General features: G+C 40.4%; 2 protein-coding genes across 2 annotated transcripts; both read left to right on the top strand.

Annotated features, from left to right (window-relative positions):
- Positions 1 to 3,289: 3,289 nt before the first annotated feature.
- Positions 3,290 to 8,470, top strand: LOC138599872 (NXPE family member 3-like). The gene is made up of 6 exons (XM_069671626.1): positions 3,290 to 3,406; positions 4,832 to 5,278; positions 6,070 to 6,371; positions 6,721 to 6,791; positions 7,627 to 7,833; positions 7,917 to 8,470. Exons 1-6 carry the CDS (start codon positions 3,290 to 3,292, stop codon positions 8,468 to 8,470), a joined length of 1,698 nt encoding a protein of 565 aa, XP_069527727.1.
- A 7,082-nt stretch (positions 8,471 to 15,552) lies between these two features.
- Positions 15,553 to 19,244, top strand: LOC138599873 (NXPE family member 3-like). Its single transcript, XM_069671628.1, has 4 exons — positions 15,553 to 15,669; positions 17,350 to 17,710; positions 18,396 to 18,602; positions 18,691 to 19,244. The coding sequence occupies exons 1-4, from the start codon at positions 15,553 to 15,555 to the stop codon at positions 19,242 to 19,244; spliced, it is 1,239 nt and encodes a 412-aa protein (XP_069527729.1).
- The last annotated feature ends 5,819 nt before the right edge of the window (positions 19,245 to 25,063 follow it).

Genomic DNA, 25,063 nt, shown 5'->3' on the forward strand with positions numbered 1-25,063 from the left:
GTCTTGTGACAGAACCTCTTTCTGTATAATCACTTTTTGGATATCATTTTAAAAGCTTGTTGACCTGTTTCTAAGTGACCTTTTCTTCTCTTTGCAAAAAAACAAGAAGGCTGGTTTGTTTTCGACTCTCCATATTTGGCACAGCCTGACCATTCAGCAACGTTGCGCAACACTTAAAACCATCATGACAACAACATCATGCTTGCGCAGAGCTCTAATGCGCCCCAAAAACAATTGAACTACAACTAAAGTTCCGTTCTATCACAGTAGGCTACATTAAAATCAACTCCGGAACAAAGCGGCTAGGCTCAAAAAGCCCCGGATGTTTGGTTTTACCGATGCCAATGTCTACCCCATGCCTCTCTCTATCTCTCTCTCACTGGGGCCAGGGGAAAAAAGTGTTAAAATATCATAAAGTTGCTATTCCCTCATGCCCTGGCGTCTTTGGTTGCGATGGGACACTTAAGGTAAAACCTCAGCATGTGATTAAAAGGCCCTGACTTGCCACTTGCATAATTTAGCATGAAGTATTACAGACGAACACATATTAATAATTGACAGAAATAAAACAAGGTCAAAACTAACCCACACAAATATTGGTCACTAAGGCAGCGAGGAAGGGAGAGGTAGACAGGAGTTCAGTGAGGAGTCCTTTGGCCATAGGAGGTTTTTAAGTTAGGTCTACAGCTGTGCAGAAGTTCAGTTCAGTCTGACTACAGGAGCCTAATGAAACAGTCACCCATTTGTAGTTACTTGTTGGGTAATACCTTATTCCTTCAGGAGTCAGGGAGAATGCAGCTGAAGTGAGTGAAGCAGTAAGCGTCTCTCTTTCTCTCGTTTCATTCATTCATGAGTACCATTAAAGTCGAGCTGAAACGGCATTTCCAGAGTATCTAGCTTCCCTATCGTGACGTATGTCCGAGTGAAACAGGACATGCAGGCGGGACATATCATTAGAGGGATTTGATTTGATTGTTGAGAAGTGGGCGTAGACAGACGTTCTCCACAGCGCAGTAGCTAGCTAACTGACCGAATGTTCTTGGTGCTCTGCGGCTAGAGTTGCAGATTGATTGGTTGAAATTGTTTGGTGCTAGCTTACGTAAGCACGCATAAAATTTATTTTTACTGGAAGAAAAAATGATCTGATTTTGATATAAGAATACGAAGAAATTGATTTTCTGTATTTTTTTTGCCCTATATTTTCAAATAGATGCAAAATATGACCGGGGATGTGATCGAAAAGGATTAAAATGACATTTTTCATTTCACCTCGACTTTAAGTGACAAAGACCATGTTCATAATGGCAGATCTTAGTATGTTAATTTTATGCATAAATTCCATTTATGTATTATTCTTAAATGTAATCATTGAATACATTTTGTGGTTTTACAAAACGCAGCCTTGAGGGGAGCCGGTGCTGATGGTCCTGGCGTCAGAGACAGGAGAGGGTCCAGGAGAGGGTCTGGGATGTCTTTGAGGTGTGAGAGCACCAGGCGCTCAAAGGACTTCATTACCACAGAGGTCAGGGCGACGGGTCTGTAGTCATTAAGTCCTGTGGTCCTTGGCTTTTTGGGGACAGGAATGACGGTGGAGGCCTTGAAGCAGGCTGGCACGTGGCAGGTCTCTAATGAGGTGTTGAAGATGTCTGTGAGCACCGGAGACAGCTGATCGGCACAGTGCTTCAGGGTGGAGTGGGAGACAGAGTCCGGTCCGGCTGCTTTGCGGGGATTCTGTCTCTTAAAAATCCTGTTAACATCTCTCTCCATGATAGAGAGAGTTGTTGCTGTGGTGTGAGGGGAGGAGGCCGTTGAGGTGCTGGGGGAGATGGAGGTGATAAGCTGTGATAAAGCTTGTCCAACAGGATGTTTCACAAGTTTTAGCTTTCTTTGGTAGCCCAGCCCTCTGATTACGACATTAAAGAATTTGACCAATGTAAACTTTTCTTCACTACTACTACAGTGTCTGACTACGAATTAAATGAATAAATCACTGCTGAGGTAAGACACATAATATTCCTTTGAGTGTAATAGAAGTTTCATTTTATAGACATTGTGAAAACTAAAAGTTTCCAACAACCCTTCTCGTAAACTCTTCACGTATTTGTATTTCAGTTTTTCTGTACCAATTTGCTGCTTTGTACTGCTCCAATACATTTCAGAAGGAAAATTGTAATTTGTACTCTATTACATCTACTTGGTATCATCATCCAAAATGTTACTTAAGTTAAGAAGTAATGGCATCAAAATATACTTAAAATACCAAAATTAAAAGCAGTCATAAAACAAAATTGTTAGTTTCAACAGTTTACATCATATTTCTATATTTTATTGAGGCATTGATATGACTTTTTGTTGAAGCTGATAACCCGGGCTAATTAGAACTACTTAATGTATATGATCTTAGACATCATCATTTATATGTTAATTGTATTTATCTTAATCTGTATAGTTACCGAAACTTACAGATTAATTTTGATGAATAAAAAGTAGTTTCTGAATCTGGAATGTAGAGTAGAAGTATAGAGAACAGGGTCAGTGTACTTTTTGGTCTTTGAATTTTAGAAACAGAAATCAAAAACCAAAAACCAAATAGTTATTTGATTTTCATTTCAAAATGAAAAACAAGTCATTTTCAGTTTTCCTGGTCAGAATTGGCAGATACATAATTGAAATACCACTAAATTTCTTTTTCTCCTTTTATAAAGCAGAAACATTTGTTTTCTGTTTCTAAAGGAAAATTCAAAGGCCCAAAAGTTCACTGACCACAGTAACACCTAAAGAACCAGTGCTTCAAAACTGTACAATATTTGAGTAAATGTAATTAGTGACCTTAATCCCTGTATTTGTAGAAGAAAACACAACTCTAACTCTTTTAAAACCTGTCATACAAACTACTATTAAAACACCAGGGTGTCACTTGACATACCAGTCTGACAAGTTTGTTTGTTTTTCTGCAAGTCAAGCAGTCAAGCATGTCAAAGTTTCCATTACACACGACGCAGAAGAGTGTCTGTATGAGGAGCTGTTCTTGCTAACTCACTCCAAGGAGGAAGCTTTGTCATAAATTAGGGGTGTCAAAGATATGGCTTGTGACGCTCCAGTGCGATGCTCTTTTATACGAATACAATATTATACAACATATTTATGCCCACAAAGAGGGGCGTTCATATGGACCTTAACAATTAAGTTAAAATTTTAGCAAATAAAAATCGTATTATTAGCTTAACAATGATTGAGTTACCAATTGTTTTTTTGTTGTATGTTTTAATTCAGAACCAGAGGAGGACTGATGGAGGTCAAAGGTTGTATAAGACACAAGTTCTGCAAAAACCTTCCAAAGTGCTGCTTCCTCTTCCTGGCTGTGTTTGTCTTCATCTTTATTCTTGGTTACCTGGACCTACTGAAGGTGAGAACTTGGTTTTCCTGGGAACACTTTAAAAGTGGACCCTGTATGAAATGTTGAATATTGGTCAGATTTCAGGCTACTCTTTTTAACTGTGTTTTAATGTGTCTCAGATAACGGTCACGTTTATGTTGCAAATTAATGCAATATGAGTTTCTGGGTAATTTTCTTTACAAAAATCTTTTGTTGCAATTTTAAAACCATCGCTGTGTTCCAAACTACTGGTTCCCATTTCTTCCCACTGAAGACACAAAATGAACAAATAGGTGACAAATATTGAAACTATTTACTAAAACAAAATGATGCCCAAAACACACTTCAGTCAAGTCAAGTCAAATGTATTTGTATAGCACATTAAAACAATGTGAGCTGACCAAAGTGCTTCGCAGGCAGTGGCAGATAAAACTGTAAAAACACACAACAAATGATCACAAACAAATATAAAAATGGAATAAAAAATAAGAGTTCTGATAAATATGAGAGAGCCGATCCATGAAGTGACTTCATAACAAGAAATACAATTTTAAAAATGAATTCAAAAATTGACAAGGAGCCAGTAGAGGGAGGCGAGTACGGGGGAGTAATGCTCGCGCTTTTATGTACCTGTTAAAGATCTGGCAGGTTTTATGCAGAGGTTTTTACACATGTTGACAGTGGGCACAAGTTCATGACAGATCTGACTGGTGGAGTCAGAAGGGCCAAACAGAACTACTTCAGTAGTTTGGGATAACTAAATGCGATTTCTGTTGGACTTTAAGATACTCGTGAATTTGAATTTACTCTATTTGATAGAAACGATAAAATTTAACATAGTTCCAGTACAGAGCACGAAACTGATGTGTTGCATGAAGAGTTTATAGCTTTCGCTAATTTGAACTTTTTCCCTAGTTGGGCCTTTACATATTCAGTGTCATAAAAAAATAAAGCAGTCAGTATCATAAAAACACATAAAACTACGGATTTGAAAGTACAGTTAAAAGTATCTGGAGGATATATTTAAATATGACTTTTGACTCTGCATCTAACTGCCCTATTGTGTTCAAAGCTTATAATCCTTCCTGAACTATTTGTGTCACTTTACCTCAATCTCCCCCGCTGTGATCTGCAAAGATTCATTGGGGGAATCAGTGAGATGTACTGGCTTTACTTAATGCTCCCCTGATCGTCACAAAAACAAAGTGCCCAGTCTTTCTGCAGTGCAAAAAGGTACGTAATGCAAATAGCAGATTTGTTCACACCTGGCGTCCATATTGTATTAGTAGCACTTTTTGGCCTCTAGGACTTAAAATGGGGTGTGGTAAGATGCACCAACCACTGTTGGTGCTATGCCATAAGAAAGCGATTATATATGATTCATGTTATACGCAAAATACATCTTTGATTAATTAAGAGACTAAATATGTGCTTTACTGTGTAACCCCCTGCCAGTTGAAGTATGAAGAAATCTCCCCCGTCAACCTCCAGGGAGCTACCACTGATCCTCAGAAGCATCATGGCTTCTGCACCTTCCAGCCACTGTCCTCTACAGACGCTGTAGAGGAACGCCTCATATTAGACTTGATTGCTTGGCCAGAAACTCCACTTATGCCAGCTCCTCTTCCACTGAAGCAGACAAGTGATCCTGCCCACAGCACCTTCACCATTCTCCCAGGGAAGAGGGAGGGGGGGCAGTGGCATGTAGGGGATCAGCTGGAGGTTATGATCAAAATATACGACTTTCAAGGTCAAGCCAAGAAGTCTGGAGGAGATGTCTTAATTGCACGGTTGCACAGCAAGACAGTTGGAGCAGGTGTGGCCGGGCAAGTGGTGGATCACCTCAATGGCTCCTACTCTGCTGTATTCTCTTTACTCTGGGAAGGAAGTGCACAGGTTGAGGTAATGCTAAAGACTATCTCTTTAAATGTAATTGTTCTATAGGTGTTTAAAATATGTTATATAAACCTCTCCCCACTGACTTACTGTTGCTAACAAGTGTCAACTTCCAGAACCAATAAATTAAGTCATTGTGAAAATGCCAAAAACTGCAGTACCTCTAATAACCACTGGAGGCTGCCTCTACTAGCGAGCCAATCTCCACTGATCTCCATGTTAAATGCCCAACTTTACTACCCAAATAAACATGTTTACAGCTTGGTTCTTATGTTTTTAGACTCTTGAGGATATTTCTTTGAACTATAGAGACTAAAAACAGGGTTTTAATATTTAGGCTTTAATTAAGAGTATTCTTGTTTTTATTTTTTTCAATCAATTAATTGGCTAGTTGTGTAGTAAATGCACTATATGACTGCCCAAGAAGTCCTTGCTCCATTTTTTTTGGTGAGTGAATATCTGGTATAATTTTATTCAACTGTTAGCACTTACTAGCAGGTAACTGTCTGCACTTGCGGACCGCATCTCCAATTTACACACTTTACTTTATTGTGCTCTGCAAATCACAACTCTGAAAAACCTCCTGATTTTTACAACAAGAAACAACAAAAAAAACAATTCTTCTCCTTCTTATTTCTAATCACCAGCTGTAGTTTTTCTCACCTTAAAACTGTCAGTAGCACGTTAACAACTGTTGCTAGCTTCATGTAGCTAATCAGTAAACATTTGCTCTGTGAAGTAAGCTGCCGGGTAACTTGACATGACTGAGTGAAAACTCTGGTTCTCTGTACTATCAGGTGACGCTGGTTCACTCTAGTGAGGCTGTCACAGTGCTGCGCAGGCTGACCAAAGAACAGCCTGATAGGATTTCCTTCAAGAGCGTCTTCCGCTCAGGCTCAATTTCTCAAACTACCATCTGTAACGTCTGCCTACGTGAAACCGGGCAGCCGCTGTGCAACTTCACGGACCTCCGGACGGGTGAGCCTTGGTTCTGCTACAAGCCAGAAGAGCTGAGCTGTGATGACAGGATTAGCCACATGATAGGAAACTCCAAAGAACTCCAAACACTCAAGGCCACAGAGGATAAGCTTTTCCAAAGGTGAGGGAGGAGAGAGAAAAAAGTTAATTTAGTTTCAATTATAATAAATATATATATATATATATATGCAGTAGAGCTAACTATGTTTCTTCTTGGTGTAATATGTCACGTTTGTAACAACAGGCAGTAAAGATTGAGTCTAAAGATGTTACCAGAGTAAGAATAACAAAAAACAGTCTGAATCAATTCGTTGACTTATATTAACAAAGTAGACAGCGTATCTTCAAAGTCCAACTAAGGAAGCAGAATTATTGAATGTTAAAGCATTTTCTTCTGATAAATAACATGACGTTGGTTTTACATGTTGAATGTGTGTATGAGATACTTTATTATGTGAGCTTTTCTTCAGGGGTGTCAACATGAAAGTCTTCATTCAGGCTTCAGGACCTGCTAACGTCGCTGTTTTGCCTCAAAGGAAAGGTAAAGCAGGATCTTTCCTACCTTCACCGTTACCTATGATAACAATTCATAACCTTATGTGCTTAAGACCATGAAAGTAAAAGTGTCTGCAAAAATTGCACACAACCTAGCTCTGTATTGACGCCAGAGCAAAGTGTTGGCAGAAAAGAGTCGCTGTGTATGTAGTTGCTCCGGAGTAATGATGTCCCATAAAAGGCTCATTAAACCATAAAAACACAGCTCAAGAGCTAGAACTTTTTAGTACAAGTTAACAACTGCCAATGTTCTGCTTAAATGATGAACATTTTCATGTTAGCTTCAGTGGCTGTTTTTAGTAGATACACTAGAATCCAAGGCAGTCAAAATGGATCTCTTATTTTAGCTTTTGCATTATTATTATTTCTGGAAGACCATACTCAAAGGTTGGTGTGCGATGTTAAGTCAGTTTAGGTTTTGATCCCTGAAAAGGCAACTTTTGTAACTAATAAGGCTGATAGTGTTCCATGTTTTCCCTTTTGTCTAAACAAGTCACAGGAAAAGAAGAAAACCAAGAATGGGCTGATTGTACTTTGCATTGCCTTTGTAGCCAAAGTGCTTATTTATTTCAAAACTACTAAATTAGAGTCGATCACAGTAAGAAGCACAAATGTTTTTATCTGCAGCTGTACAAAGTCCTAAATGCACAATATTTGAGTATTGCTAAAACTGAACCTCATTAGATCAATAAATGTATTTGTAATCGACCCATTTATAAAGATTTATGTTTTCTGTAGAAATTAAATGAATGGTGTGCAACAGACAGGCATTTACAATCAGTAAAATATAAAATAACTCTTCCCACATCCTTTTCTCTCAGGTCAACCTGAGGTCAAGAAAAACATTGGGAAGTCTGGAGTTTCTGGCTATTACTACCAGGGTGTGTGGAGAGCACTTGGTGAAATCAAAGTTCGCCAATTCAACACCACCTCTGCCGTCAATCAGTGTCTGAAAGGCAAGATTGTCCACCTGTATGGAGACTCCACCATCAGGCAGTGGTTTGAATACCTCGATGCTTTCCTACCAGGTAGCTGATCCACAGGGATTTCTGGCAACAGTTTTATTTTGTTTACACCTCTGCTTAACCTCTCCCCTCTGTACTTTTTTCAGATGCCAAGGAGTTCAACCTGTACAGCACGAGACAAGCAGGACCTTTCATGTTGTTGGACAAAGCAAACCAATTCTTGGCAACATACCGCTGCCACGGTCTTCCTCTTCGTTCTTACACCATGTCAAGCAGCGCGCTGCATTACATTGCCAATGAAATAGATGGGTTAACTGGCGGCGACAACACTGTCATAGTTTTTGGCGTCTGGGCTCACTTTGGTACTTTCCCAGTTGAGCTCTACATCCGACGGCTTCAGAGCATCCGCAGGGCAGTGGTGCGTTTGCTGAACAGGTCTCCAGGTACTCTGGTTGTCATCAGGACTCCAAACCTTAAAACTTTGACACTTAGATCGGCCCTTACCAACAGTGACTGGTACGCGCTTCAAGAAGACAAGGTCCTCAGAGCCATGTTTAAAGGACTTAATGTTCGTCTGGTGGACGCCTGGGAGATGACTCTGGCTCACCACCTGCCACATTTGCTTCATCCACAACCTCCCATCATTAAGAATATGATTGATGTTCTCTTGTCCTACGTGTGCCCCCAAAAAGGCAGCTAGATGTGGATTTGGACAAGAAGAGACTTTGGGGAAATTCAAGCAGACATCCATTTACTTGAATTTCTCCCACACTATTTTTGTTCTCCTGTGTTTCTACTAAGTGCTGCATTTTCCTTCAGCAGTCCATGCATAGACTAAGTAGGTATGATTATTTTACTCTATTTTTAACCAGTGGATGTTGAGCACAAAAGCGACGGAACAGGGCTGAAAACAGCTCCAAGTTAACTTGGCTTTCATAAAAAACACTGTTGAATGCTTGTTACGTGTGGCCCGTTTTGGTTTTGCCCTGTTATTGCTCTCCATGTTTCTCGCGCTCAGGGAGAAGGTACAAGGAGTGCAGAGTGGGGGAAGGTACACACACACTGAAAGTTTTATTTTTTTGTGTCCTCTAATATAATTTTCCCAAGCAGGTCTTTCCCCAGCATGTTTTGTTTGCTGTTCGGGTTTGTTGTGCTAGTTTGCTGTTTTAGTTTGGGCTGGAGATCTCCGATAGTCCAGTTATTCGTCTTTTGTTTTATGCTAGTTTTCCTGGTTATAGTTAGTTTAGGGGGAGGTGCTGAGAACGACTGTCCATCGCGTGGCTGACGCAACATCTTCCCATCATTAATTAATTTTGGCTGGGGTCTCCAGCCCCTTTTGTTTTCCATTAGTGTATTCATGACATTTTTGGGTTGAATAAAGCCTGTGGGTTTAAACTTGTACCTCTTTTTATATGTTGCAGTCCCAACTTTGAGCCTTAGGTTCATTTCTTTCTTTAGTTAGGGAGGCAGTGACAATGCTTTACACATTCAACTCTTTGAGCTGTGTCTTGAGATTATAAAGCAACTTTCCAGGCGCTGCAGGAAATCACACCCTAAGGTAGAATCAGACAAGCAAATAAAGAAAATCCCAAAATTTCATTAAACGTCAGTCTCGAAGCCAATTTCTTAATAAGCCAACCTATGAAATCAAAAGCTCCATTACCTTCGTGGGAATGTAAATTTCTGGATCTGACAATTCATTGACTCATCTGGTCAATTTAGGATCGACATCTGGCCTGACTTAAGCAGTTGGACCATTTGCGAGTACAGGAATTTCAGCAGACATTGGAAAAGGTCAGGGCCGTGTCTTCAATCATCTTGAGCATAGGGCTGACCAGTTCAGGAACATGAAGCAGAAAGCTAGATCAGACACCCTGTTAACGCATGAAAGTTCGCCTGCGGGGCTTTCCTCATGACTGGCTGAGACTGGAAGTAGGCATTGCCAAAGGGTGCTAGAACAATGAACCTTCTCAACCATTCATCAGAGAAGTTCTGTCTGGTTACAGTGCTGGTGAGCAGCATCTTACAGGCAGTCATCACCGCTTGGATAACCTCACCATCCCAGCAAGTCAGTACCTGAAGAAAGGTGGATTTAGGAGGACTTGGTGGAACTTACTGTTCAGTTAAGAATAGTTCAGAATTATAGGGTCTTTATCTCAAATATTGGATGACATCAATCAATGGTACATAATGGTAAAAGTTATTTTTCTTAATATTCACATGAACCAGAATTACATTATTGTTGTGGCTTCTCTTCTCCCAATTCATATCTACTTCTTAGTTTAAATAGTGCTGTAAACCTTGGGGATGTAAGTAGTACCAGTTCAGTTTATTGTTCCTTACAGCCAAGGGTTTATTCTTTCTGAACTGAAGCGTAACATGGTTATCAGATGACTCCTGGGATGGTTTATATTCCAGATAATGTTATTATCCAGCAGGGTGGGAGGTTCTCATATAGAAAGTCAATGGAGCAAAAATTGGAGTGAATTCACTTTGTAGGAACAGCAACAGCAACATATTGATCAAAATTCTCCCAAGAGACGTGAATATGTTTCATGGATCACTCCAATACAAACTGCTTGCTTCTACATTATACTACTTAACTACTATATGCATTAAACAATAATATATTTACTGAGCGATTACTTGTAATTTAAACTATCCAAATAATCTATAGAAAATAAAATTATAACTGGGTCATGCTTTTGGTTGTGGATGATGGAAAGTGGGGACATGTGATATCTCTGTATATTGCACTTTTTTACATTTTAAATATCATGCATACAGAACCTGTGAGCATATGAAATAGGGAGTATCCTTTAATGTGCTTATACAATCTGATAGTAGTTTAAAGATGAACTCACTGGGAATTGAAAACAGTCAAGAAATCAGGTTGTACGCATATAATCATTTAATGAAAATGTATTTTATGCTCAAGAAACAAAGTAACATGATAATATTACCTGCCTAATGTTGCTTCTACATGTTTTTTAAATTTTCAGATTTAACACCCACATTTTTAGGAATGCAAAGATTTCACAGATGCCTGTTAATTGAATTATGGTCATCCATCATTCTTAATGATCTCTAAAAGGAGAACCTTAGTGATGACCACATTGAACATGCACGGGATGAAATGTTCACATAATTTCAAGACAAACACTGAGAGAACCCAGGTAGTAGCAGTAACTAGGACCTGTGTCTATAACTAATAAAGCATGCTTTAAAATAGGTTAAAGGAGAAAGTGCTAAAGTCTAATACCACTCTCGCTGTGCTACAAGAAAAGCCAGCATGGAGTAAAACTTGGATCCTCTCACACAGACTTGATCGTCATTCTGGTGGCCTTCATGGAGTAAGGCGCAAAGGTTTTCCAGGTTTTCCAGTGGAGGCCTGACGCCCAACCCATGTGGTCACCTGCGCGATGCCAGTCACCATTCAGACTGGCAGAGCCACAGCGGCTGTACCACCAACCACCACCACCTACATGGTTGAAATTCAGTCTCAAATTGTCAGAATTTCAGCGACACTGTTCTTTGCTTTTCAGGTTTGAAATCTTGTAGTTTTGAGTTTGAGTTTTGACAGGGTGAATCTTTTTATTGCAAAAGTTTTGTGGATGTACATTTGCATGCGTATCTATGACTCGTCCATCAGAGCTAAGTTAACAACACCCACTTTAACATCCTGGTTGCATATCCGTACCGTGTCATTAATTGGTGGAGGAGTCTGCCCTCTTTCTAAATGCTGAATACAAATACAAAATATTTGATTGCACTTTACTTCAGCAATGAGCAGACAAACCTTTCAGAGCGAATACCTTTGCTTCCAGGACCCAGCAGTTTTTTTTTGTCATAAAATAATTTACTTTAAATGGAATATGCTGAGTAACATGATACGATTGATAACTCTCATGTTTGTGCAAAGTATTTAGCTAGAGTCAGAGGCAGGGTTGGTGCAGCTTTAGCAGTATTGCAGGCATCGTACCGGCCCGCCGGGGTGAAGAAGGAGCTGACCTGTAATCCCGGACTTCCTCTGGTTGCGTGTCTGTTGCGTAACAGCTGTGCTGTGGTTTGACTCTGCCTCTGGGCAGCCGGAGCTGTGACGCAGCTGAGGTGCAGCGCAGTGGAGCAGGTGGAAGCACTCTCATTGACTAAAGTGAAACCTATCAGCTCCGCTGCTGTTACCGAGCGGTGACACACCGAACACGCATCTGGTGGAATTTACCAGTTAGGCAAGCAATGGACAACTAATTTCTTTGACATTCCATCTGTACACAAACGTAATTTGCAGTAAAACAACAAGCTAGGCTAACTGAATTTTAGCTCCAACGCAAAATTTCATACACATACATTCATACAGATATGAGTGATATTAGTCTCATTATCAAACTGAAAAAAAGCAGTTGAACATATTTCCCAAACTGTGAAACCACGATAACCATAAAAAACTGTAAAGTTGTAAAAGACTCGATGCAATATGAAACACCTCTTGCTCTTTAACCTTTACATTTATGAACCTTTAAATTCAGTTTGAGTAAAATAAACTTTCTGCCCTTTAGCAAGTGAGAGCCCTGAGCTGAGCTGGGTCACCATTCTGGAAGGCTTCATGAACCAGAAAAGAGCCTGCTGAGGACAAAATCGAAGGCCAGAGGCAAGCCGAGCTGGCTCATCAGTCTGCTGCTCTTTATGAAGCAGAGAGAGCAGCAAAGAGGGAACGTTGCTCTTTGGTCTTCTGTCAGAGAGAAGCCGAGGAACCTTGTTGCCTGTTATAGAATAACTGCCCTTATTGTTTTCACCTGCTCCCTTGATTGTCTCACCTGTGTCCGATTAGTCTCACCTCCCCAGTGTATTTAGTCCGTGTCTTCCCATGTCCCTGTCCCAGTTCATTGCGTCTATGCTCGTGGAACCCTGGTTACCTGTTGCCTGTGCTCTGTTAGATTTTCCTCATGGCTCCCATTTCTGTTGGATTAGTGGTTGTACCTTTTGTTTCCTGGACTCTGGCAAGAGGGGGTCAGGTGACGTGGATAATTATTTAAGACAAACTACCTGTGAGGTGGCTGATCACAGCATTCATAGATAGATTCTTTTTTTATCTAGTTGTTTTTTTATCGTCTGCACAAAAATCCAGCACAGAGCTGCGAGTTTATTGATTTCATTGTAAAGTAAATAATAAATAATAAAATTATAGACCTACTGCTGCTGTGTCTGATGCCTCTGTTCCCCGAACCCTCTTGTCAGCCACTTAATTTCAATCTCCAATAGATAATAAAACTTGGTTAAAAAAAACATAAATACAAAAAAATAAACCCGAGTCCATCCGGATGAGACTGCACACAGGTTAGCTGCTTGGTCTTATATACTTTAAACCCCTCCCTCGCTGGGCTTCGGCAAGTTTTTTCCCATTTTCAGGTCTCCTAATTAGTTAAAGTGTGTCGCGAGTGGCAGACTTGTGCCACCACCTGCTGGAGCCCCCCTTCCCCCAACTCTGGCTCTCTGCCCTCAGCTTGTGTCCCTTCAGTTTCGTCCGACCCATTTCAAACTTTTCCATAGGACTCTTCCTCACTCCGGCCAATTAGGCACGCTCATGCACTGTGCACCTGTGTTTTTTTCTACTAGATCAGATAAGGCGGCCAGTTTCCCACCCTTTGATTTGCACCTGGCTTTTATAATGAGCCCAGAGAGTTTCTCAGCTTAGGATTCTATTTTAGAGCTTTAAAGCATTGGATTATAAGAATTTACTTTAAAACATTTGACTGTAAAACCTTCACTATAAAACATTTGACTGTTAAACTTTATCTTTAAGACATTTGACAATAAAAACTTTAACTTTAAGACATTTCATTATAAGAACTTTAACTTTTAAAACATTTGACTATAAAATTTCAACAAAAACATTTCATTATAAAACTTTTGATTATATAACTTTAACTCTAAAACATTTAATTATAAAGTTTCACATTTTTTTCCAACACCTCAACACTTTGTAATATAATTATTCTGTATCTAGGTATGTAGCTGTAATATGTGATCATATATTTTGCCATCATGGCACATTAAACTGTTATATTTTCTGTAGATCTGCGCTGTGAGAATAAAGAGCGAACTGCGTGGATATGCGGCATCTGAAATGCGGCACCGCTACACCAAACATGTCACGTCTTTGGTTAAAACATTTCAGCGTAGGATCCACCTGTGTATCCTCGCTCTGAGCTCCTTCTGAAGCCTCCTCTCTCCTCTCTCCTCTCTCCTCCAAGTGGATTCAATACATTGGAAGATCCTCCATCATGGCCGAGGGGGAATGATTTCCGGGCCAGCTGAGGAGACAGGGTGTGATGATATGCAAATTCATGTAAAGAGAAGCGCCCACGCTCGTTTAATTTTCCACTCCGCCCTTGATGTTTTCACCTGCCTCTTGTTGTCTCACCTGTGTTTGATAGTCTTTGTCTTCCCATGTCTCTGTGCCAGTTTATCATATGTCTAATGTCTATCCTTTTGAAACTCTTTGTCGCCTGTTAGCTGACATTTGATGGATTTTTGGTTGCACCTTTTACCTGGACTGAACAATAAGCCTTTGTCTATCTATCTATCTATCCATCCATCATTACACACTGTTACTTTAGCTTAGCTTGCTACATTTCTCTGGGGGGTAGCTTCAGTGCAGCTAGATGTAATGTCGAGTAACTGGTGGCTTAGCTCACTACATTTATAGCTTGTCCAACACAGGTTGTTTCACAAGTTTTATCTTTCTTTGGTGTTATAAAAACCCAGCCCTCTGACTGACTCTGACACATACTATTCCTTTGAGTGTAATAGAAGTTTCATTTTATAGACATTGTGAAAACTAAAAGTTTCCAACAACCCTTCTCGTAAACTCTTCACTTATTTGTATTTCAGTTTTTCTGTACCAATTTGCTGCTTTGTACTGCTCCAATACATTTCAGAAGGAAAATTGTAATTTGTACTCCAATACATCTACAATATTTGAGTAAATGTAATTAGTGACCTTAATCCCTGTATTTGTAGAAGAAAACACAACTCTAACTCTTTTAAAACCTGTCATACAAACTACTATTAAAACACCTGGGTGTCACTTGACATACCAGTCTGACAAGTTTGTTTGTTTTTCTGCAAGTCAAGCAGTCAAGCATGTCAAAGTTTCTTCGATTTACAGTCTTGTGCACACGAGATCATAAATTGTGGCCTCATTTTAAGAATTCATCCTCTCCTTTTAATTAATTGTCATAGATTCTTGAAGTTGCAGCTTCGCTCTCATCCTGACTGAGCTCAATTCTGTCACATAGGCAACAGATGATGAGCTGGATGGGGAGGGGGCACGTCTCACCAGTTTATTGTGAAGTCATAAAGACATTACTTTTACTGTTATTACTAGGGGTTAAATCAGTACGGGGCTGTCCAAGGCTGAACCTCGGCATATAGGCTACTGGCACACTTTCACCTCAAGACGGTCTGGACCATTACACACGACGCAGAAGAGTGTCTGTATGAGGAGCTGTTCTTGCTAACTCACTCCAAGGAGGAAGCTTTGTCATAATTTAGGGGTGTCAAAGATACGGCTGAGGAGTTTGTGACGCTCCAGTGCGATGCTCTTTTATACGAATACAATATTATACAACATATTTATGCCCACAAAGAGGGGCGTTCATATGGACCTTAACAATTAAGTTAAAATTTTAGCAAATAAAAATCGTATTATTAGCTTAACAATGATTGAGTTACCAAATGGTTTTTTGTTGTATGTTTTAATTCAGAACCAGAGGAGGACTGATGGAGGTCAAAGGTTGTATAAGACACAAGTTCTGCAAAAACCTTCCAAAGTGCTGCTTCCTCTTCCTGGCTGTGTTTGTCTTCATCTCTATTCTTGGTTACCTGGACCTACTGAAGGTGAGAATTTGGTTTTCCTGGGAACACTTTAAAAGTGGACCCTGTATGAAATGTTGAATATTGGTCAGATTTCAGGCTACTCTTTTTAACTGTCTTTTAATGTGTCTCAGATTACGGTCACGTTTATGTTGCAAATAAATGCAATATGAGTTTCTGGGTAATTTTCTTTAAAAAAATCTTTTGTTGCAATTTTAAAACCATCGATGTGTTCCAAACTACTGGTTCCCATTTCTTCCCACTGAAGACACAAAATGAACAAATAGGTGACAAATATTGAAACTATTTCCTAAAACCAAATGATGCCCAAAACACACTTCAGTCAAGTCAAGTCAAATGTATTTGTATAGCACATTAAAACAATGTGAGCTGACCAAAGTGCTTCGCAGGCAGTGGCAGATAAAACTGTAAAAACACACAACAAATGATCACAAACAAATATAAAAATGAAATAAAAAATAAGAGTTCTGATAAATATGAGAGAGCCGATCCATGAAGTGACTTCATAACAAGAAATACAATTTTAAAAATGAATTCAAAAATTGACAGGGAGCCAGTAGAGGGAGGCGAGTACGGGGGAGTAATGCTCAGGCTTTTATGTACCTGTTAAAGATCTGGCAGGTTTTATGCAGAGGTTTTTACACATGTTGACAGTGGGCACAAGTTCATGACAGATCTGACTGGTGGAGTCAGAAGGGCCAAACAGAACTACTTCAGTAGTTTGGGATACCTAAATGCGATTTCTGTCGGACTTTAAGATACTCGTGAATTTGAATTTACTCTATTTGATAGAAACGATAAAATTTAACATAGTTCCAGTACAGAGCACGAAACTGATGTGTTGCAAGAAGAGTTTAGAGCTTTAGCTAATTTGAACTTTTGTCCCTAGTTGGGCCTTTTCATATACAGTGTAATAAAAAAATAAAGCAGTCAGTATCATAAAAACACATAAAACTACGGATTTGAAAGTACAGTTAAAAGTATCTGGAGGATATATTTAAATATGACTTTTGACTCTGCATTTAACTGCCCTATTGTGTTCAAAGCTTATAATCCCTCCTGAACTATTTGTGTCACTTTACCTCAATCTCCCCCGCTGTGATCTGCAAAGATTCATTGGGGGAATCAGTGAGATGTACTGGCTTTACTTAATGCTCCCCTGATTGTCACAAAAACAAAGTGCCCAGTCTTTCTGCAGTGCAAAAAGGTGCAAAGTGCAAATAGCAGATTTGTTCACACCTGGCGTCCATATTGTATTAGTAGCACTTGTGGGCCTCTTGGACTTAAAATGGGGTGTGGTAAGATGCACCAACCACTGTTGGTGCTATGCCATAAGAAAGCGATTATATATGATTAATGTTATATGCAAAATACATCTTTGATTAATTAAGAGACTAAATATGTGCTTTACTGTGTGCCCAGATTTTGCGCCATTTAACAAGCAAAAGTGGAGCGGGTCCTAAATGCACTTGCGCCATGACCTACAAAGAACAAGAACTATTTAAGAGTGAATTCCAGCAGCTTACACCTAACAGATCAACGATTGTTACCATCCATAAATATTGTGTCATTTTGTTGTGTAGAGCAGAAAAAAATGTCCTTCTTGCCCTTTTTGTTTTATTTAGTTCATTTGCTTGTTTAAGGCATCTTTGTCACAATCTTTCTGTCTCAACCCCCTGCCAGTTGAAGTATGAAGAAATCTCCACCATCAACCTCCAGGGAGCTACCACTGATCCTCAGAAGCATCATGGCTTCTGCACCTTCCAGCCACTGTCCTCTACAGACGCTCTAGAGGAACGCCTCATATTAGACTCGATTGCTTGGCCAGAAACTCCACTTTTGCCAGCTCCTCTTCCACTGAATCAGACAAGTGATCCTGCCCACAGCACCTTCACCATTCTCCCAGGGAAGAGGGAGGGGGGGCAGTGGCATGTAGGGGATCAGCTGGAGGTTATGATCCAAATATACGACTTTCAAGGTCAAGCCAAGAAGTCTGGAGGAGATGTCTTAATTGCACGGTTGCACAACAAGACACTTGGAGCAGGTGTGGCCGGGCAAGTGGTGGATCACCTCAATGGCTCCTACTCTGCTGTATTCTCTTTACTCTGGGAAGGAAGTGCACAGGTTGAGGTAATGCTAAAGGCTATCTCTTTAAATGTAATTGTTCTATAGGTGTTTAAAATATGTTATATAAACCTCTCCCCACTGACTTACTGTTGCTAACAAGTGTCAACTTCCAGAATCAATAAATTAAGTCATTGTGGAAGTGCCAAAAACTGCAGTACCTCTAATGACCACTGGAGGCTGCCTCTAATAGTGAATCTATCCTTATGGCCACAGTAGCTGGGCCGAGAGGCACACTTGCGATCGCATTTTTAATACAATATGATGATCCCTCCACCTGGCCACTGGGTGTCTCTGTTTGGTGCTGGTTGTGTACGTGGCCTGTGTTGCAGGAGAGGTGTGTCCACTTTGGAGGGTTCATTAGCGTCATGAGTTGCAAGTGGGCCCGGTGCGCTCTGCCTGATAAAGACCTCCAAGATCTCTCTCTCGGTCTCTCTCTGGTTATCTGATGGGGCCGGTGGCAAGACACTGTTCCTTTGTCGTCTGGAGTTTTGTTTTGCATATCTACATTTACACGCATCCACAGACGCTCTACATACTGATAACACGTTATGTTTCTTCTCAGTAAAATATAAAATAAGTCTTCCCACATCCTTTTCTCTCAGGTCAACCTGAGGTCAAGGAAAGCATTGGGAAGTCTGGAGTTTCTGGCTATTACTACCAGGGTGTGTGGAGAGCACTAGGTGGAATCAAAGTTCGCCAATTCAACAGCCCCTCTGCCGTCAATCAGTGTCTGAAAGGCAAGATTGTCCACCTGTATGGAGACTCCACCATCAGGCAGTGGTTTGAATACCTCAATGCTTTCCTACCAGGTAATTCTGGAAACACACAGGGATTTCTGGAAACAGTTTTATTTTGTTTAAACCTCTGCTTAACCTCTCCCCTCTGTACTACTTTCAGATGTCAAGGAGTTCAACCTGTACAGCTTTAAGCAAGTAGGACCTTTCATGATGTTGGACAATGCAAACAAATTCTTGGTAACATACCGCTGCCACGGTCCTCCTATTTCTTTTCGCAACGTCCCAATCAGCGAGCTGCGTTACATTGCCAATGAAATAGATGGGGTAACTGGTGGCGACAACACTGTCATAGTTTTTACCGTCGGGGCTCACTTCAACAGTTTCCCAATTGAGCTCTACATCCGACGGCTTCAGAGCATCCGCAGGGCAGTGGTGCATCTGCTGGACAGGGCTCCAGGCACGCTGGTTGTCATCAGGACTCCAAATCTGAGAGCTTTGACGCTTAAAATGGCTCTTACCAACAGTGACTGGTTCTCGCTTCAGCAAGACAAGGTTCTCAGAGCCATTTTCAAGGGACTTAATGTTTGTCTGGTGGACGCCTTGGAGATGACTCTGGCTCACCATATGCCACACAACATCCATCCACCACGTCCCATCATTAAGAATATGATTGATGTTCTCTTGTCCTACGTATGCCCCCAAAAGGGCAGCTAGATGTGGATTTGGTCAATGAGAGTTTTGCTAAATTCAGCAAACCCCCATTTGCTTGAATTTCCCCCACACGTTTTTTAAACTAACACATTTTACCCTTGGGGTCAATCTGACCCCAGGGATATTTGCCTCCAGAAAATGATTTACATACAATTGTTGACCAAGTCTTTGTGTCAGGCACTTTGTTTTTCTGTTGAATAAAGAAATAACCCCTCGATAATGAAACCTATTGGTGAGTTGACCTGTTCTCTAGTGCCACGCACCACCATCAGCCCAAACTTTTAAATTAGAATGAATGTATCTTGAAAAGTTTTCATACAAAGCTTCTCAAATTTACTGACAACATTAATGACCACAAGAGTATGAACTCTATTGGTTTTGGTGATGATATGACCTTTCCTGTAGCGCCACCATCAGGTCAAACCTTCAGTTTTAGAGTTAGTGTATCTCGGAAATCTTTCATCCAAATCTTTTCTAATTTGGGGTGCACATTCATGACTCTCACATAATGAACCATATTGATTGATGTTGGTGACCCCCCCTTTCCTCTCTCTAAACATATTTATTTAATTATTTTGATCTCCTTTTTTTTTAACATATTTGTGGTTAGTCACTATAAAGTCTCACTCACCCCTCCTCTTTTTATATCCCGGCTTGGGACCGGCAAATTTGTCATCCCAAGTACAATATTTTCAGTGGATGGTGTTATGAAGAGCACTAATGATGATTTGATGTCTTCAACATGGCTGATTGCATATCTGGTGGGGCCTGGAACCATTTTGATAATATTAGTAGTGCTAAGTCTACCCTGCTGTTGAAGTGGGGAAAGGGACCATAGTATCTTTTCATTATTGGAAGGGATCGTGTCTGCTGGTGGTTGAGAGACAACAGGAGCGTCAGCACTCTCATTCTCATCAGATGAGAATACCTCAAAATCAGGGTCCTCCTCAACACAATCCTCTGTCTCAGAATGTCAGAATGCAATGTCCTTGCGGGAATACCCCGCCCTCCACACACACACCTTCATGCCCATGGTGCGGGAAAGTTCTCATGAGAATATTGTTTCCCCCTCCCCCATGTCATGTTAGCACCAAAAATGGAAAATGATGGTCCCTCTACTCACTTCAACAACAAGGTAGACGTGCTGCTAAGAGTATGTCCCACCAGACACACAGTCAGCCATGTTGAAGACATAAAGTCATTGTTTGAGCTCTTCATATAACCATCATTTGAAAATATTGTACTTGAGATGATAATTTTAGAGGGGAGGCATGTGTAGTCGGAAAGACTTGGATGTGATCAACTTCCAAGCCTACATTGGCTTCCTCATTTTGGCAGGAGTTCACAAGTCAAGTTGTTTCCCACATGCCCACACCACCAGAAGTATCAAAGTTCTGGTGGGAATAGTTGTTTTCCCCACCCCTCTGTTATGTATCAACTCAAAAGTATCAACTCTGCACCTGCAGGTGTGGGGATGTTAGGTCACACACACAGACAGACAAGTTTTACACAGCTAAAACAGCTTGGGGTCAAATTGACCCCAGAGGAACACCAATGCGTGCTTTATGTGTTCAGCACATTGAAAAAATATCATCATGATAATTTTATGCATAATCAGTTGTCCCCATCAAATTAGGAAAAGTCATGAAATATGAAGCAAAACGATTATTTTTTGAATGATCAACATTGAATGGGGTCAAATTGACCCCAAGGATAACAGGAGGGTTAACCAGTGAATGTTGAGCACAAAAGTGACGGAACAGGGCTGAAAACAGCTTCAAGTTAACTTGGCTATCATAAAAAACACTGGTGAATGCTTGATCTATTTCGACCTCACTCAGACTGTCACCACGGTCTTACCGTGAATGATGCCATCCTTCTACCTTTCATTTTCGTTGTTGTTGCTGTTTTGTCAGCAAGCCACAGGGTTTTGAATTTGATGCGAGCGGCGACTGGGAGCCAGTGGAGGGATATGAACAGTGGAGTGACGTGACGTTTTGGGTCGATTGAAGACCAGTTGCGCTGCTAAGTTCTGGATCATCTGCAGAGGTTTGAATGTGCATGCAGGAAGGCCTGCCAGTAGGGAGTTGCAGTAATCAAATATAATATATAATATAATAATAATATATATAATATAAGCAAATAATTCTCGTAATACTAAGGAAAAGTATAATTGACAAGAAGTAATTAAAGCTCAGGGAACTATAATACAGTATACTGTTACATTGTTCGGACCGGACCCGTTTTGTATTTTAATGCCATATTTTGCTTTGCTTTGCTTTTTTTTGTTAATGCTCTGTTTTGAACTGTGTAAAGCACTCTGAATTGCTCTAAGTATTAATGGTGCAACTCCTTGAGCTGTGTCTTGAAATTATCAAGCAACATTCCAGGAGCTGAAGGAAATCACTACCAAAAGTAGAATCAGATTTCATTAAACGTCAGTCTTGAAGCCAATTCCTGAATAAGCCCACCTATGAAATCAAAAGCTCCATTACATTTATGGGAATGTAAATTTCTGGATCTGACGATTCATTAACTCATCTTGCCAATTGAGAATGGACATCTGGCCTGACTTTAAGAGGTGGACCATTTGCGAGTACAGGCATTTCAGGAGACATTGGAAAAGGTCAGGGTCGTGTCTTCAATCATCTTGAGCATAGGGCTGACCAGTTCAGGAACATGAAGCAGAAAGCTAGATCAGAAACCCTGTTAACGCACAAAAGTTTACCTGCGGGGCTTTCCTCATGACTGGCCAAGGGATGCACAATCTCAGTGATCAGTGATCAGTATCAGATGACTCCTGGGATGGTTTATACACCAGATAATGTTGTTATCCAGCAGGGTGGGAGGTTCTCATATAGAAAGTCAATGAAGCAAAAATTGGAGTGAATTCACTTTGTAGGAACAGCAACAGCAACATATTTTTAAAAAACCTCCCCCAAGAGACGTGAATATGTTTCATGGATCACTCCAACAAAGACTGTTTGCTTCTGAAAGTGGGGACATGTAATATCTCTGTATGTTGCACTTTTTTACATTTTAAATATCAGGCATACAGAACCTGTGAGCATATGAAATAGGGAGTATCCTTTAATGTGCTTATACAATCTGATAGTAGTTTAAAGATGAACTAACTGGGAATTGAAAACAGTCAAGAAATCAGGTTGGGCAAATATAATCATTTAATGAAAATGTATTTTATGCTCAAGAAACAAAGTAACATGATAATATTACCTGCCTAATGTTGCTTCTACATGTTTGTTAAATTTTCAGATTTAACACCCACATTTTTAGGAATGCAAAGATTTCACAGATGCCTGTTAATTGAATTATGGTCATCCATCATTCTTAATGATCTCTAAAAGGAGAACCTCAGTGATGACCACATTGAACATGCACGGGATGAAATGTTCACATAATTTCAAAACAAACACTGAGAGAACCCAGGTAGTAGCAGTAAATAGGACCTGTGTCTATAACTAATAAAGCATGCTTTAAAATAGGTTAAAGGAGAAAGTGCTAAAGTCTAATACCACTCTCGCTGTGCTACAAGAAAAGCCAGCATGGAGTAAAACTTGGATCCTCTCACACAGACTTGATCATCATTCTGGTGGCCTTCATGGAGTAAGGCGCAAGGGTTTTCCAGGTTTTCCAGTGGAGGCCTGACGCCCAACCCATGTGGTCACCTGCACGATGCCAGTCACCATTCAGACTGGCAGAGCCACAGCGGCTGTACCACCAACCACCACCTCCTGTAAACGTACACTCCATCTGAGCGATATCACCAAAGATGCATGGGGAGCAACCATCATTGTCACGGTCGCTGGTGCTGAAGCCGTAGTTGTTCTGGTCACGGAGGGCATCACCTTCGGACAAACGTGGAAATATTTAATGAAGTCTGACTTTTAGAAATCAGCGCTTCTCATTGGCCAATGTGATTATATAGAATTTTAAAACAGAAAAAAACTACATGGTTGAAATTCAGTCTCAAATTGTCAGAATTTCAGTGACACTGTTCTTTGCTTTTCAGGTTTGAAATCTTGTAGTTTTGAGTTTGAGTTTTGACAGGGTGAATCTTTTTATTGCAAATGTTTTGTGGATGTACATTTGCATGCGTATTTATGACTCGTCCATCAGAGCTAAGTTAACAACACCCACTTTTGCATCCAGGTTGCATATCCTTTGTTCGTCATTAATTGGTGGAGGAGTCTACCCTCTTTGTAAATACAACATTTGATTGCACTTTACTTCAGCAATGAGCAGACAAACCTTTCAGAGAGAATGCCTTTGCTTCAAGGACCCAGCTGTTTTTTTTGTCATAATATAATTTACTTTAAATGGAATATGCTGAGTAACATGATACGATTGATAACTCTCTAATGTTTGTGCATAGTATTTAGCTAGAGTCAGAGGCAGGGTTGGTGCAGCTTTAGCAGTATTGCAGGCATCGTACCGGACCGCCGGGGTGAAGAAGGAGCTGACCTGTAATCCCGGACTTCCACTGGTTGCATGTCTGTTGCGTAACAGCTGCGCTGTGGTTTGACTCCATCAGCAATGAGCAAACATATCTTTAAGAGAGAATGCCTTTGCTTTGCTGGACCCAGCTGTTTTTTTGTCATAATATTTGTTTGGGAGTTTCAGACCAGAGCTGGTAGACAACAGTGCCGGAAATAATGATTCACGCAAGCTCTTGTGTGGTGAGTCTCTGAAAAGTGTGTGTTATAAACTCAGCTTTCATAGACCAGCCTGCAGTACAAGAGCAAATGTGAATCTGCAAAAGTTTGAAAATATTACTCTTAAACTGTGTGGGAGAAACACTATACATTTAGTGCTTCAGTTGTAAAGAAGGAAACACAAAATCATATTAGCAGAGATGAGATTTTTTCAGCAAATCAAATTCAAATTTTAAATTTTATATGTATAGCGCTAAATCATAACCAGAGTTATCTCGAGACACTTTACAAAAAGAGCAGGTATAGACCGACTCTTTATGTTATTTAAAGAGAGGCCCAACATGAATCACCATGAGTAGCACTTGGCAATATTCGGCACATTGGCAAGGAAAAACCTCCTTTTAACAGGCAGAAACCTCGAGCAGAACCAGACTCATGTTGAACAGCCATCTGCCTCGACTGGATGGGCCGAAAAATGGGATAGCAGGAGATGCAGGATAGAGAAAATACCAATCTGCCCCCCCCAACATACAGTCGAAAATATGACCCTATGAACGGATTTGTCTGCCGTTCTTTCCTATTTATTTTCTATTTATTTCCATTTGTCAAGGAAAACATAAGTGTGTGACACCCCTCCCAAGTGTGCAATTGGCTGCAGCCAAATTAAGCCAGCATATTCCAGTATGTTCGCCTAAGAAGCACTCCCGTCTGTACAGGGTTGACAGGTTTGCTGATGTCCCTCGCAAAAGTGCTACTTTTGAATTGTTGCTGTGGGTTGAATTTTTTGGCCTGCTGGTGGGTAGACCTATATGCATGCAAAATCACATGAATACCATCTACAAATAGAAATATAGCAGACAAAATATAATATAGTGAAGCAACATGATAAGGCATCAGGTAAAGCCAAATATCCGGGGTTTTAGTAGTTTCAGCTGAGCATAGATCAGTAGTGCTCTGCACAAGCATGACGGCGTTGTCATGACAACGGTTGTTTTTAGTGATCTCAGATCCCAACGACGATATAGCCTCTGGGGACAATGGTGAACATAGCCAGCGGTTAGCGATTAATGACTTCCAGTCAAGACTTCCTTTACCGCGTGCTGCATTGTTTACAGAAAAAGAAACCGTTTTTGTTGTTCCTGCCTTTGC

This window comes from Semicossyphus pulcher, unplaced genomic scaffold (assembly GCF_022749685.1).
Source record: "Semicossyphus pulcher isolate SPU_LCO1_2020_fin unplaced genomic scaffold, fSemPul1.0.p SCAF_20, whole genome shotgun sequence".
NCBI lineage: Eukaryota > Metazoa > Chordata > Actinopteri > Labriformes > Labridae > Semicossyphus > Semicossyphus pulcher.

What these genes read in the sequence shown, in the direction of transcription:
- LOC138599872 (XM_069671626.1), top strand. Translation starts at nt 3,290, where the DNA reads ATGGAGGTCAAAGGTTGTATAAGACACAAGTTCTGCAAAAACCTTCCA. An exon ending in AAGGAAGTGCACAGGTTGAG is followed by an intron (nt 5,279 to 6,069) that starts GTAATGCTAAAG and finishes CTGTACTATCAG; the next exon opens with GTGACGCTGGTTCACTCTAG. An exon ending in TGTTTTGCCTCAAAGGAAAG is followed by an intron (nt 6,792 to 7,626) that starts GTAAAGCAGGAT and finishes CTTTTCTCTCAG; the next exon opens with GTCAACCTGAGGTCAAGAAA.
- LOC138599873 (XM_069671628.1), top strand. Translation starts at nt 15,553, where the DNA reads ATGGAGGTCAAAGGTTGTATAAGACACAAGTTCTGCAAAAACCTTCCA. An exon ending in CAACAAGACACTTGGAGCAG is followed by an intron (nt 17,711 to 18,395) that starts GTGTGGCCGGGC and finishes CTTTTCTCTCAG; the next exon opens with GTCAACCTGAGGTCAAGGAA. An exon ending in CCTCAATGCTTTCCTACCAG is followed by an intron (nt 18,603 to 18,690) that starts GTAATTCTGGAA and finishes TACTACTTTCAG; the next exon opens with ATGTCAAGGAGTTCAACCTG.